The 14,711-nt window shown below is 37.1% G+C and overlaps 1 protein-coding gene across 1 annotated transcript; it reads right to left on the minus strand.

Annotated features, from left to right (window-relative positions):
• Positions 1-239: 239 nt before the first annotated feature.
• LOC124613173 (exportin-T-like) lies at positions 240-3,260 on the minus strand. Its single transcript, XM_047141809.1, has one exon. It carries the CDS (start codon positions 3,221-3,223, stop codon positions 308-310), a length of 2,916 nt encoding a protein of 971 aa, XP_046997765.1. The 5' UTR covers positions 3,224-3,260; the 3' UTR covers positions 240-307.
• Between the last annotated feature and the right edge of the window lie 11,451 nt (positions 3,261-14,711).

Below are 14,711 nucleotides of genomic sequence, written 5' to 3' on the forward strand. Positions count from 1 at the left end.
ATATTTTTTAAAATAAATTTAACTAGCAGCTGTCAAAAACAAGGAAGCATGTATACCAGTATATATATTCCCATTTACAAATGTGATTATCTGTTATGTAGCAATAACTGTCAATTGAAAAAAATTACTGATTAAATAAAAGGCATACACAGTTCAATATTTAATTTCCTCTTGCTTGACTAAATGAAATTATTCAGCAGATTGTCTATATATCTAAAGGCACAGATAAATGCAACTGCTAACATACATCACAGCTTCTCAGAAAATTGATGGAAACAGTTAACAGAACTATGCTACAGTACAAGTGTCACGTTCTAAGTTTCAATGAAAATGACTTGACATAGTCTTTGAAAGTTTTCATATCAGACTTTAAGGCACAGCAGTATTCCTCTGCAAACTGTGGCGGTATCTGAAGAGACGGAAGATATTCATTTTGCAAATACTTTACCAATTCATCACCTCTCTTGTCTAGAACAGCTTTCAAACATGATGCACTTTCTGCTAGTGCTACAACCGTCTGGGCATCAGATAAATCGAAAGTGTTTCTCAATGGTGCCAAAATACATGCAGGAACTATGTTTTTAAATATAAAGTCATTAAAGTCACCAGGTAACTCTTTGCCTCCCGCAAGTTCAACTAGTTTCTTCAGTATTGAGAAACATGTCTTTTGCGCCACAGGGTCTGGAAAATCCACAGCACCCTGGATGACACTCATGAGTACCTGCTCAACGAATGTACTTTCCAGGAAACTAAACACTTCTGTGACATTACTTTGAAAGATTGCTGCAATCAACTGAAAATAACTTCTCCTTAACAACTGCTTTTCTCGCTTTGCCTCTTCATCATTTTCTTCCACAGGAATTGAAAGACAAGAAAACACAGCATTTACTATTGGTACAAGTGCCTGTTGCAAGAAAGGTAATATGTTTTTCTTGAATTTTGCAATAATCTGCACAATAAGGGGGACATACTCTTTTACACTTGTGATGTCACTTTGTTTCAACAATCCTTCAGAAGCCTGTGGAACAAATGGTAGTATTTCGTCTTCCAAACAAACCACCATTCTATGCAAGAATTGACGGAGACTGCTGTGTAACACCGCTGCTTGATTCGGAATCAATAAGCACCCAAGGAATACCTTTAAAGCTTGTACAAATACATCTACACAATTGCAAGATTTCATAGTTTGTTTACTACTAAAAGCTTTGCTCATACGACTTGTCACAGCCATTGAATGACACATACATTTAGCAATTACTTCTTGCCGTTGATCATCTCTCTCCTTCATCAATTCTGCCACCATGCTGTTGTATTTCTCAAGTATTGGAAACAACACCTCCTGGAATGCGAGAGCCTTCTGTTCTGAAGGGTAGTCAGCTGATACTATCAAAACTGATGTTGCTTCATACAAAAACAGCTGATCATCTTCACTGACCCATTCTTGAGAGATGCCACTCCCAGGTATTGGGATGAGAAGATAGTCCTGTAATGACTGCAGGACACTTGTTGCAAGTGGAGATGTAATGCTAGACTTCAGACTTTTAACAAGTCTTGAAAATAAATATGCTGAACGGCTCCGAATTTTGCTACTCTTATTTCTCATGCCTCTGCAGTCCAGGAATGTCAAAAACAGATCTGGAAGATGTTCAGGAGATGTTATAAAAAATTTGTCATATCTAACAACAGTCTCCAAATACTGGAGCGTAACTGCTGGGTGCGGATGGGAGCTGACACCACTTGTCACAAGGGAAGTCATCATAGCATGCATAGCTGAGACTTTGGCTTGATCACCAGAAAAATGATTTCCTCCCACTGCAGGAATGGCTTCCCCAATAAAGTAAAATAATGATATAGCAACTTCCACGTCTTGGAAACTAGACTCCTGCCAATGCCAAACAACATGGTCTACATACTTCTTGACAAAATCAATTACTAGTTCTTTATTAACACCAGCAATGTTTTCCAAGAGAACTTTCAGCTGCTTCCTATAATCTTGAAATGTCGCCTCATCTTCGCCATCAGTTTCAAAGTCATATGACTCATCAAACTTCATTTTATGGGCGATTGTCAACAACATGGTTTCTAAGACTTGTAGTTGTTCCGCCGTAATTAATTTACCTTTCAACATATGTATATATTCCCTGCTGAATTCAAATACAGCTGCAGATACTTCATCATAATCATTCTTAAGAAATTCTAACATGTATCGAACTTTTCCTTCAACTGCACACTGTAGAAGCTTCGCCTGTTCTGCAGCACCTTCTTTTAGGAGCTTGTTGTATCCTTCCATCAATGTAATGCCTATGCCATTTATCAAACGACCAATTTTACTTGTGTAATCTGTTTCATCTTCCTTAAGAGGAGTTAAAATACCCTGCTTTTCCAAAATAGAGAACAGTGATTCCACCAACCTCAACTTTTCAAGAGGATCCATTCCTTTAGCAATAATGTAATATAGGCAATCCACAGCTGCCTCACGAGCAACGACGGAAGATGTCAAGTGAATTATCTGATTTATAAAATGATCATTGGCTACCAGGGTAATATCAATCCAAGAAACATAGGCACCCAAAACTTCTAAACACTGAACAACGATATCCGGATGACTTATTTCATATGTTTTCAGGATTTGAAACCATGTGTCCACCAATTTTGGAATGCATGAAACTCTCATTGTGTCCTTTATTTTTGCGTTCCTTTCTGATTCTGCCTGTGTCCGCAGTACTTCCCTATCTGCAACATCCACGTCGATAGCTTTCAACACTCTCAAATAATTGTCAACAGCTTGATGTCCAAGGTTCAATGTTGCAATCAAGTCATCAAAGAAATTAGGCCATCTATGTGGATAATCACGTACAAATATCATGGAAAATATCTGAGCGGCTTTGTTTAAAATAAAAGGTGGCTCCGTCTGTGCTTGGGGCATACATCTAAGTTCTATCCACTGTCTGAAGAATTGTCTGACCTGTTGCTGTTCAGAAGGACCAGCTGAATCGTAACGTGTTTTAACATAATGTTCTACGATTTGAAACCCAAAAAATTGCAAATAATTATCTTGATTCGCTTCACTTCCCAATGCATTCAAACACATTTGCCATCCCCATTCCGAGTTTTTTAATTCTTCGAGATAAACGTACGCTCTTTGTCGAGCAACTGGATCTTCTTGTTGGCTTACACTTCTCACGACGTCTTCACCCAGCAACGTAACAAAAGAACCAGCCATAATTTGTCTCACATAAACACTACATAACCAAACATAATCCACGTTGTCTCACAATAAAACAAACATCCATGAAAACTGCCAAAGATCAGCTTGTTATTCGGTTCATATCATAGACAATATAATATTAGGAAGCAAGCTGTGCAAAGATGTCATGAAAGCAGACCTTGCAAATCTAACGTCCTTGGGATATTCATCGGGATGTTACGGATTGTTATCGATGAGAGAGTCCTAATTTGACGGAGCGTATTTTAATAGCTGCAAAAAATTGCCACGTGTAATACATATGGATGATGCCTCCGATATCACGTACTAGTTACTAACATATTTTCGTGAAGTACGCCTCCAGCCAATTCAACAAGACTGAGCTTAAGCCCGATCCACACGCAACGATCTGTCTGCGCAGACATCGGCGCAGATGTCTGTACATGCAAAAGATCGCTGTAAATGTGGTGTGTTCACACGACACAAACCCCAACCTACTACTCGCCCGCCATCTGTCGGTGTAGAAAAGAAATATCAGTGGCAAGCGACTACACTCCCCGTAAACGTCAAAAATTTAATTCAGTTATTTTGAAATATAGAAATGGAGGAAGTTCTGTTGTGCTCTGTGTTCGCAACTTGTGTTGCAAAAAACATTCAGACCAACCGCAGGAAACTGAGAAAGCGGTCAAAATGGTGTAGACAGTGGCTGCTAAAGCGAAAGCAGTTTTCTCACGTAAATTTACTGCGAGGGTTGCAGGACGAACCTAACGACTGGCTAAATTATTTGCGGATGGATGTCGAAACTTATAATTATCTCTTAAAGCTTGTAACACCTCATATTATGAGAAAAAATACTTGTATAGAGAAGGGCAATTTCTCCTCATGAACGGCTAGCGGTAACATTAAGATTCCTAGCAACAGGAAGGAGCTACAAGGATTTGGAATTTTCAACTGCAATATCGAAACAAGAGTTGAGTGAAATAATACCCGCAATTTTTCAATTAGAGCATTGTATGCTGCTGTCTTTTTGTCTCGGTCGCTATATTCTTTACTTTAATCTTCCACAAACATGGGTGGTTTCTATATATTTCAATGAATTCACTTACAAACTCTCGAGAACACTGACGAGTATCAGCCATTTTAATGCCCTGTGCGCACAAATACAAACACTAGACTGAGCAAACAGCTGTTTCGCGCCAGATTTGCTGCGATCTCCTGTCCACACGCTCCAACTTGTCTGCGCAGATGTGGTTTGAACCCACAGATTTGAGAGGTTTCGCTCAAACCTCCAACTCCCAGGTTTGCACACACCTCAGGTTGGTGCAAATCTTCTGTCCACACGCAACGATCTGTCTCCGCAGATGTGATGTGCGCAGACAGATCGTTGCGTGTGGACGGGCCTTTAGATAAAATATTATTACTAGTGCATCCAAATAAGCAGTATCGAAATGTCGAACTAAAGTCAATATCAATGGCCGTTCATCCACATTTCTTTTCACATGTAGCCATTACTTTGAGTGTACGATAGCATTTCGGTAACAATGGCTGATTCACACTAGACGTCAACGAAACGGTACGTCAGGTGTAGTCATAGCCAAATGGTGGAGTGTTCACGCTGGACGGAGCGTCAACATGACGTTAGTCCTATTACCCCGATACTGAACGATGAAAGTAAGGTTATAAGATACCACCACACATAGTCATGTAGGTTATTTGGTTTCAGGTTGCTGGGAACTATGTTCCAACATGTAACAAGTTAACGTTGTTGAGCGAGATTTAACATCGTACAATACTTGAGAATGATTAGATTTCGAAATCACTATCGCAACAAAAATGTTTAGCATCGATATGTGGGTTAACTTCATTCAATAATTACGCCAAGGCTGTGTACCTAGTCCCCATCAAAATTTAACATTTCGAGAGTCCAATATTTATTTGCTAGCGAAAATATGTATGTAGAAACACATCATACTGCATTCGTAAAGGAATGCATAGAGTTCCCATTGTATTTCTTTCCTTTGTAGCAAGCAACTTGAGAAACAGTTGTATTTTTCTCCTTAAATAAACAAATATTTTACTCAAAAAAAGGTATTGTTCTAAAGGAAAGTGTTCAAGTCAGCATGAAACACTTCCAATGTGCCACTAAACGAAAGCAAAATAATAAAATAAAGGCAAAAAAGACGCAAAAAACGAAATCTATTTGTTTTACATGAGTGTGTGCAGGGAAAATTGTTTAACTTCTATGGTGTCGTTCGAAGAGTGAGGTCCCGTATTAGTTGATACCTCAAGACGGAATACAAGCTAAAGAGAGGCGCTGCCAGACGCAATCCTGAGGGTAACCAATAGTTCACAAGAGTTTGCGCAAACTTAAAGTGACTTTAAAGGCCTGTCCACACACAACGATCTCTGCACACTTCATTTCTCTACAGAAAAATAGTTGCGTGTGAACAGGAGATTTACGCAAATGTAGGATGTGTACAAACCTGTAAGCTGTAGGTAGAACTTTGAGCGAAAGTACTCAAATATGTAGGTTCAAATTACATCTGGGCAGACAAGTTGGAGTGTGTGGGCAGAAGACCGCAGCAAATCTGGGGCTAAAATGTGCATGAGTCAATTGTTTGTTCAGTTGGGTATTTCTCGTCTGTGTGTGCAAAATGAATTTTAAAATGGCAAATACAAGTCAGTGTTCTATATGGTTCATCGCCGAATTTTTAGCAACATATAGAAGTCACACATGTTCGCGGAAAATTAAGAGCATGGTATATACAGACAAGGATAAAAGGGCGACTGATTATAATTAACAGAGAAATTATGAGTGGTTGACCCTACAGCAAACAGGGAAATGGTACATAATAAAAAAAAATCGCTACAGGCTCTTTACCACAATGAGCTAAGCAAAGTAACAAAGTCTGTTCGATCCAGTCCTGGGTGATTGCCAGCATACTTTCACTCAGGTCTGTCCTATCCCAATATCTAATGTGATTTTTAGCAGCGTAACAAAAGAAAGTAGGCCGTATTTGTTCTTTGTGTGGACAGAATATTGTGTTAAGCTGACAATGATACATCTTGTAACAGCATGTTCAGGAATATAACTATTACTGCACTTATTTTACTTCCTTATATAATATGTAGTTCATAACAAGAGCGATTTGAACTCCATTATAAATATATAATACAGAACAAAATTAACTTCAAGCATGAACGGAAATCATTATATTTGCTTGACAACAGCTTCTACGCAATAGAATTTTTAAAAAATGTGTAAGATGTCTGTGGATGTATTTGACTACAGGTAAATGTAATATACCACTAATTCTTTTTCACTGGCAGTGATTACATTTACCTGTAGTGATGCAAAAGACTATGGTTAAAATGGTCATAAGTTGTGTTATTTTTGGTGGTTAACGGGCATTATGAGTGTAAACTAATGCATTCAACATTGCAGTGAGAGAGTGCTAATAACCATCATAACAAATAACTCTGGGGGACATCGAAAACCACCTATAGCTTGACAAGTAACAGTTGCTGTCATTTTAGGGCCTTATCTAGTTCGTGCCTTGAAAATAACAGAGGTTTACGTGTGGAAATATTGGACTTCTGACGAATTTATCCAGCTGCATTCTTGCATGTTATTAGAGCATACAACATGATGGGAAAAGCTTAACTTCTCTTTGGACAATACGTTGAACATTGTAGTCTGCATAATTCAAAGGATACAAAGTCCTAATAAAAAAGGCCAGGAAGTTCTCATTTTTTAAACCACAAATCTTTCAAACTAAGAAATATTATTACTTTGTTCCAAAGTCTACACCATGATACCATCATCACTTCTATTTGAGTCTGTTTCTGAACGATCTGATTGTAAATGTACGATGGTAAGTTCAAGGCTTATATCCATCATCACTTCCCTGTCAAATTCTTCTTTCTAAAGCGTTTCAGCATGCCACACAGACTGTGCCCATGCTACAGGTGGTATGTTGTCTGTCACCTTATGCACAAGCGATTAAGTGTATGTTATCCTGATGTTTTCTTTTCTTCTCCCACATAGACTCAACCCCTTGTCCATGGGGCTACACTGACAGTGACCCAAAACTGTTTGACCATACTCACATGCAAGTTTGTCAAGTTTGTACATTCTGTCATATGACATGTATTTAAGGAGACGCAGGAGATCATCACATGTCTGGTTTATACTGTGCTTAATATTTTTATTTTTAAGCCAGGTAGAAATATTCGCTTTTCTGGTGTTTGTACTTAGTGTTTTCTGTGTAACAGTTGAATTATAACTGGCAATGACCGACTTCGAAGGTAGGTATGACAAGAATCGTGAATCACGTCACGAAACTGACAGCATTTATTTCCGAATGGTAGTCAATGCTCTTTTTCTTACATGTAAATACAAGTTTATTCTCAGAAAGAAAACAGAAGAAGAGTCACCATGCAAAATAACTATCTGAGAACATATTCATATGAAAACTTGAAAACTGCCAGTATCATCACTGTTTTTCCGGCAAATCTTCCTGGAATGATTCTAATTGACCCATGCTTCAGCAAGGTAATGTACTGTTGAACTACCTCCTTCTCTTGTATCATGAATCTTTATATGGGATGTAGTTCGTTCTGCGCCTATGTCACTTCTTTCATCTAAAAACTCTTCTTAATACACCTGGAACCAACGTCTTTTAAAATTCTTTACATTGACGAAGCACTTACCATTGAAGCCAGTTTTCTCTTGCACAGCTGTAACACTGTTTTGTGATGTCAGACATTCATCATTGACATGGAGCACTTTAAAAATATCGTTGTTAAAAGGTTGGTTGGTTTGCAGGATTGAAGGGACTAGACTGCTACAGTCATTGGTCCCCCTTGTAAAAACCATCCATTTGTGTTACAGGTTCCTTGCAATTTTAAATACTTTCCAGGCTACACGAAACCAACTTTTTCTATAGTTCCTACACCTCTGACACTTTCGTTTACAATTCTCTTTACAGAGTGTTTTCAAATGTCAACAGTAGGAAACCTGCTTTTAGATTCAAGTTTGAAAAAGTTATAAATGTGATAAATAATCCCCCTTGCCTGCTTGTGAAGCACTTCTCATGTATTGCATTCACTTGACTTTTTAAAATCACACTTAAACATTTACAGATACGCATTCACATGTATACTGCTGCTAGAAAAAAAGGGAAACAAAAAGAATTGACAGTTGAGTGAATAGTTCGGTTGTCGAAAAGTATGGCAACAGTGCAGCATGTAGGAGCGAGATTCTCGCTCTCTAGCTGTAACTCTCTGCTAGCTGCTCGGAAAGAGAATGAATGTTATTGGCTGCCAGTGGCTAGTGGAGGACTATGCCAGAATGGCTGAAAATTGGGCTGCCTTCCAACATGACACGAACTTCAGTGTGCGTTTGCAGACAATGGCACACTGAAAATTTAGCTGAGAACGTTATCTTGGTACATTAATTGTCATTTAATGATGCAAAGGTCGTGAAAGTACTCAAGAGAAGTAATATGAACAATAATTGAGCATATATCCGCTGTGGCTAGAATGTTATGTGAATGAGATTGCAGGAAGTGTGGAGTAGATTCAAAACTCGTTAAAGACCTTTTTTTTCAATTTTAGCATTTGTAAGAAATTGTAGGACATAAAACTGAAACGAGAACCAGGGAGATTTACATTCTTCCTCATTGCACACTTTTACTTTACCTCTGAGCAGAGGATGCTAGATGGTGAAGTTTGCGATCGGCTCATAACACATTGGCTGCTGAGACAAGACCCACCTCCTCTTTCCAGAGCAGCGAGGTTACGGTTTATAAAAGGAGTGAATGTGTAATAGGTTAATGTGTCACAGAAGTGACATGAAAGCTGATGGCGAGTCTCTACAAGGATCAGGTACAGCCTCTCCCCTCTCTAATGATAGCAACAATGACTATGCATACCAATGCACATGGATAAACATTGTATTCACAATGAGTGGTTATTGTTACAGTGCACAATACTGTTATGCAGCTAAACATGGCAGCGACAGTAAATATTCTGGAGTGGCATGAGGTCAGCCAACATACACTGATTACAGACAGGCCAAGTAAAATCGTGCGATCAGTAAATATTTTGCGATTTCCGAAGTAGTAGCAACCACAGTCGTGTGCTAAAATTTTTCATTGTAGCTTTCTCACCCCCAAAGTCCTGATCATAATCATTTTCACAGTTAAACTAAGAAGAAAGCGGGTGCTACTGCTTCAACATACTTCTGAATAGGACTTTCTGTTTAGTTTCAGTTTCTTGCATTAGACAAGTGCAGTTTCCTACTCGGGTGGTAAAGGATAGCAGCTCACTGATAGATAACTTCTTTATAGACCAAGATAAGTTTAACCAGATAAATGCTCAGCCTGTTGAGAATGGTCTTTCTGATCATGGTGCACAGCTAGTTACAATATATGACATAGCTCCATTCAGCAATACTAAACAGTCCTCCAAAGTAGTACGTTCAGTCAACAATTTAACAATTGCAAATTTCAGGGAAAGCCTACAGCAGTTAGACTGGGATGAGGTGTACCGTGAACCTGATGCCAATTTAAAATATAATTTATTTCATGACATTTTTGTAAATGCATTTGAAAACTGCTTCCCCAAGAAAATAGTTAAATATACTCGTAAGAAACCTTGTAACAAACCATGGCTTACTAAGGGTATAAAAATATCTTGTAACCGGAAAAGGGAAATGTATCTGACAGCAAGAAAGAGTAGTGACCCAGAAACTATCAAAAATTATAAAAACTACTGTGTTATATTAAGAAAAGTTATTAAAAAATCCAGGAGTATGTGTATCATGTCTGAAATCAGCAACTCTGATAATAAAATTAAAACAATTTGGAATATTATTAAAAGAGAAACAGGTCAACCAAGAGCAGAGGAAGACAGTATTACCATCAAATTGAATGAAAACTTTACGAACAAAATGTCAGAAGTTGAAAATATTTTTAATAATCATTTTCTAAATGTTGTGGATATAGTAGGATCCAGGTGTTCATTAGAAGATGCTAGGCTGTTAATGGAAGAGGCCATACCTGTGCAATTTGATACAATTGAAATCTCACCCACTTCTCCCTCTGAAATTAGGAAAATAACAAACTTGCTTAAAAGCAAAAACTCACATGGAATTGATGGCATTTCCAGCAAAATACTGAAAGCTTGTTCTCAACAGATAAGTAAGATTCTCAGCCACCTGTGTAATAGCTCTCTGGAACAGGGCATTTTCCCTGATAGACTGAAATATGCTATTGTTATACCTTTGCATAAAAAGGGGGATAGATCTGATGTCAACAATTACCGTCCAATCTCCCTTCTAACAGCTTTATCCAAAATTTTTGAGAAAGTAATGTATTCAAGAGTTGCTTCACATATCTGTAAAAATGAAGTACTAACAAAATGTCAGTTTGGTTTCCAGAAAGGTTTTTCAACAGAAAATGCCATATATGCTTTCACCAGTCAAATTTTGAATGATCTGAATAACCGAACACCACCCATTGGGATTTTTTTGTGATCTCTCAAAGGCTTTTGATTGTGTAAATCATGAAATTCTGCTAGACAAGCTCAAGTATTGTGGCATGAGTGGGGCAGTGCACAAATGGTTTAATTCGTACCTAACTGGAAGAGTGCAGAAAGTTGAAATAAGTAGTTCTCGTAACATGCAAAGATCAGCACATTCCTCAAACTGGGGAACTATCAAGAATGGGGTTCCACAAGGGTCAGTCTTGGGCCCTTTGTTGTTCTTATTATATATTAATGACTTGCCATTCTATATTCATGAAGAGGCAAAGTTAGTTCTCTTCGCTGATGATACAAGTATAGTAATCACACCTGAGAAACAAGAATTAACTGATGAAATTGTCAATACTGTCTTTCAGAAAATTACTAAGTGGTTCCTTGTAAACGGACTCTCACTGAATTTTGATAAGACACAGTACATACAGTTCCATACAGTGAATGGTATGACGCCATTAATAAATATAGACCTTAATCAGAAGCATATAGCTAAGGTAGAATATTCCAAATTTTTAGGTATGTCCATTGATGAGAGATTAAATTGGAAGAAACACATTGATGATCTGCTGAAACGTTTGAGTTCAGCTACTTATGCAATAAGGGTCATTGCAAATTTTGGTGATAAACATCTTAGTAAATTAGCTTATTACGCCTATTTTCACTCATTGCTTTCATATGGCATCATATTTTGGGGTAATTCATCACTGAGGAATAAAGTATTTATTGCACAAAAGCGTGTAATCAGAATAATAGCTGGAGTCCACCCAAGATCATCCTGCAGACATTTATTTAAGGATCTAGGGATATTCACAGTAGCTTCTCAGTATATATACTCTCTTATGAAATTTGTTATTAACAACCAAACCCAATTCAAAAGTAATAGCAGTGTGCATAACTACAATACTAGGAGAAAGGACGATCTTCACTATTCAAGATTAAATCTAACTTTGGCACAGAAAGGGGTGAATTATACTGGCACTAAAGTCTTTGGTCACTTACCAAGTAGTATCAAAAGTCTGACAGATAACCAACAAGTATTTAAGAAGAAATTAAAAGAATTTCTGAATGACAACTCCTTCTACTCCATAGAGGAATTTTTAGATATAAATTAAGAAAAAAAAGAAAAAAAACAAAAATATTAAAAAAAATAAAAATAAAAAATAAAGAAAACAAAAAACACAAAAAATAAAGTTGTTATATTGACTTAAGTATGTTGCTAAATTAATCTAATTATGTCATGTATTGGAAAATTCGACTCGTTCCACATCATTACGAAATATCGTATTTATGATCCATGGAACTAGTATTAATCTAATCTAATCTAATCTAATCAGCTTATTGACAGGTCTTTTTCACAGATTTGAAGGTATTCTCCATCTAGGTAATTGTTCTTATATAATGTCTTGTAGTCATATACGCACTGATGTAAAGGACCACTTTTTGCTTTGAGAAATATAAATCCTCTATGCACACATTATGATACTATTAATGTTTTATACTTTATAAACCTTAGTAATGTACATAATACTTCTAGTTCCCATGGCTCACTCTGGCGTTTTGGCATCTTAAGAGGTTTTAACCTTATGTGTATACAGAAACTGTGTAGGACTTCCCCAATCCGCATCTTCCGTTTCTTTTGTTGCTTCTTACCATATATTTTCTCAAAATACTTGCAATATTATCATGGTGGTGTGATGTACCAGCAGCATCTGCACTTCTTTTCAACAAACGGAAACAATTTTAATAGCCTTTTGCGGGAAGCTGTTGACATACTAGTAATTTGATAAATTTTATCAATATTTCTGCTAGTGATAGGTTGAAATGTTTTTAATGCTGTAATTATATTATAGGCTCATTTGGTTCTCTGTTTTGTCTGTGACTTAATTTGTGCTTATAGGGGTTCCAGCATCACCTTACATTTCTCTACAACCTTATCTGCCACTTACCCTTATTATCCCGATATCTTGTTTCTACTATTGCAGTCTTTTGTAAGTGAATTACTACACATTATTAATAATGGGAAGAGGTATGGTAAAAGATTTACAGACGCCATATTTTACTGGATCCGTTATACAGTACATATCGACCACATGATACACTGGACAAATAAATTCATTAAACTTCAGTTCATGATTAGTGACCACATGTACACTGAACCACATGTACACTGAGGACACATTCACCTGTAATGATGCATTAGACATATGTTTAACTTATGTGATAAATATTTTGCTAGAGTACCAATGCAGTAGTTATTCCAGTAGTTACTTATCTAATTGTGTAATTTAAATTATTTAGTCTTCTGACATATTTGTTCTCTTCTGGGAGATTACTTGGAACAAATAGTTTCCTTACAATGTCTATGCTCTGTTTCCCTGCACTTATTTGCTTCTTGCTTCTGCCACTCAACTTAATTTGCAAAGTTAATCAAAACACCTAACATACAACTAAAGTAACATGTTAGCACATGGAATGCTTGCAGTTAGCAAACAGAAAATTGGTTTCTATTTCATCCTCTGCAATATTTGGATCACACTTGCACTATCAACATTACTTCACTAATGTTCATTTTGCTTCATACCATTTCAGTTCACAACACATTTAATTTTCTCAGTAGGTACTGTAACTCATATTATCACTTCCGCCAAAACTGTAAACAATACACAATCTGGCGTGGAAGATACGAGTACAGCAAAGATCATCAGGGGAAAAAAATATTGCACTTCGTGAGAGGAATGCTACAGCCTCTAGCAGCTAATTGGAAGTTGTGTCACGTGAAGGTACTACAGTTGCAGAAATCTTTTGCATGCACAGACATCTGCACAGATATCTGAGCAAACAGATCGTTTCATGTAGGCAGGTCTTAACATCACATGCACTTAGTGAAGTCCTCAAGAACTGCAATCGATTTTTGTTGGCATCTGATGCTAGGTGGTTGGGAAGCACCATATTTGGATTCCATGATTTGTGTCGTAACTTTTGTGTTATGAAAGATTGTTGTCTCAAAGAAATGGCACATTAAAGATTTATAAAAACACATCGGTCTTGGTACGATTTGTTATAATTAAGCATCATATAATGACATATTGGCAGTTAAAAGTCTTCATGAGATCTAAATTACAGTATGAAAAGCAAGCTTTCGCTAGTTCATTGTGGTGTAGTGGTTAGAAGTGTTCAGTTAAAGAGTGAAGTGTAGCCTTATAACAGGTTTGCCTACTGTTATATCTGATTTTTTTTTATCACCCCTTCACATCTCTATAGGATTTTGGGGCCACCTTATGAAGTTAACAGAAATATATTCTGTAATATGTGATGCTGTTGAAATATATGAGTACATCTTTAACCATCAATATGACTTTTTTGTAATGTGGTACAACAAATTTTAGCAGTTCTGATGCGTTTCTGAGGGACAATCTATGTTTTGAAACAGCATTTATTCATTGGACATAAGATAAATGAGCTGCTGCTTTCATTTTTCCGTTAGAATGGCTACCCATCATCCTTTCTAATTGCAGACCTACACCAGAGACTAATTTTTGGAGTTTCTAAAAATGAACAAATTTCGTTGAGACACCTAAATGAAAACTATTGATAAATATTGGATCCAATGCTGGCTGACTTCAGCCTTTTTGTTATTTATCTGTAAGTCATAAGTAGCATGAAATGTTATGAACTGAATGTTACCCACAGCCTCGAATGAGAGAAATCAATGAAGACGTGGCCTCAAAGGGCTGAGTACACTGCCACTGCTGGAAGTTTACTTACATCAGAGCACAGCACTGCTCTCCCCATTATGATGCCCACTGTGATACAATCCTTATCGTAGTTCAGATCCAGCAGGAGCAAGCTAGTGATATTAATCAGAACAGCATATTAAAGGTAATGGATAAATGTAAAGTGAGATATGATTATCATTCAGTGCATGTCAAAATCAAAAACAGTTATGGCATTACAGTATTATATA

This window comes from Schistocerca americana, chromosome 4, assembly GCF_021461395.2.
Source record: "Schistocerca americana isolate TAMUIC-IGC-003095 chromosome 4, iqSchAmer2.1, whole genome shotgun sequence".
NCBI classification, from domain to species: domain Eukaryota; kingdom Metazoa; phylum Arthropoda; class Insecta; order Orthoptera; family Acrididae; genus Schistocerca; species Schistocerca americana.

Bases quoted from the DNA above. Each gene is read 5' to 3' on its own strand.
- LOC124613173 (XM_047141809.1), bottom strand. From the start codon at position 3,223: ATGGCTGGTTCTTTTGTTACGTTGCTGGGTGAAGACGTCGTGAGAAGT.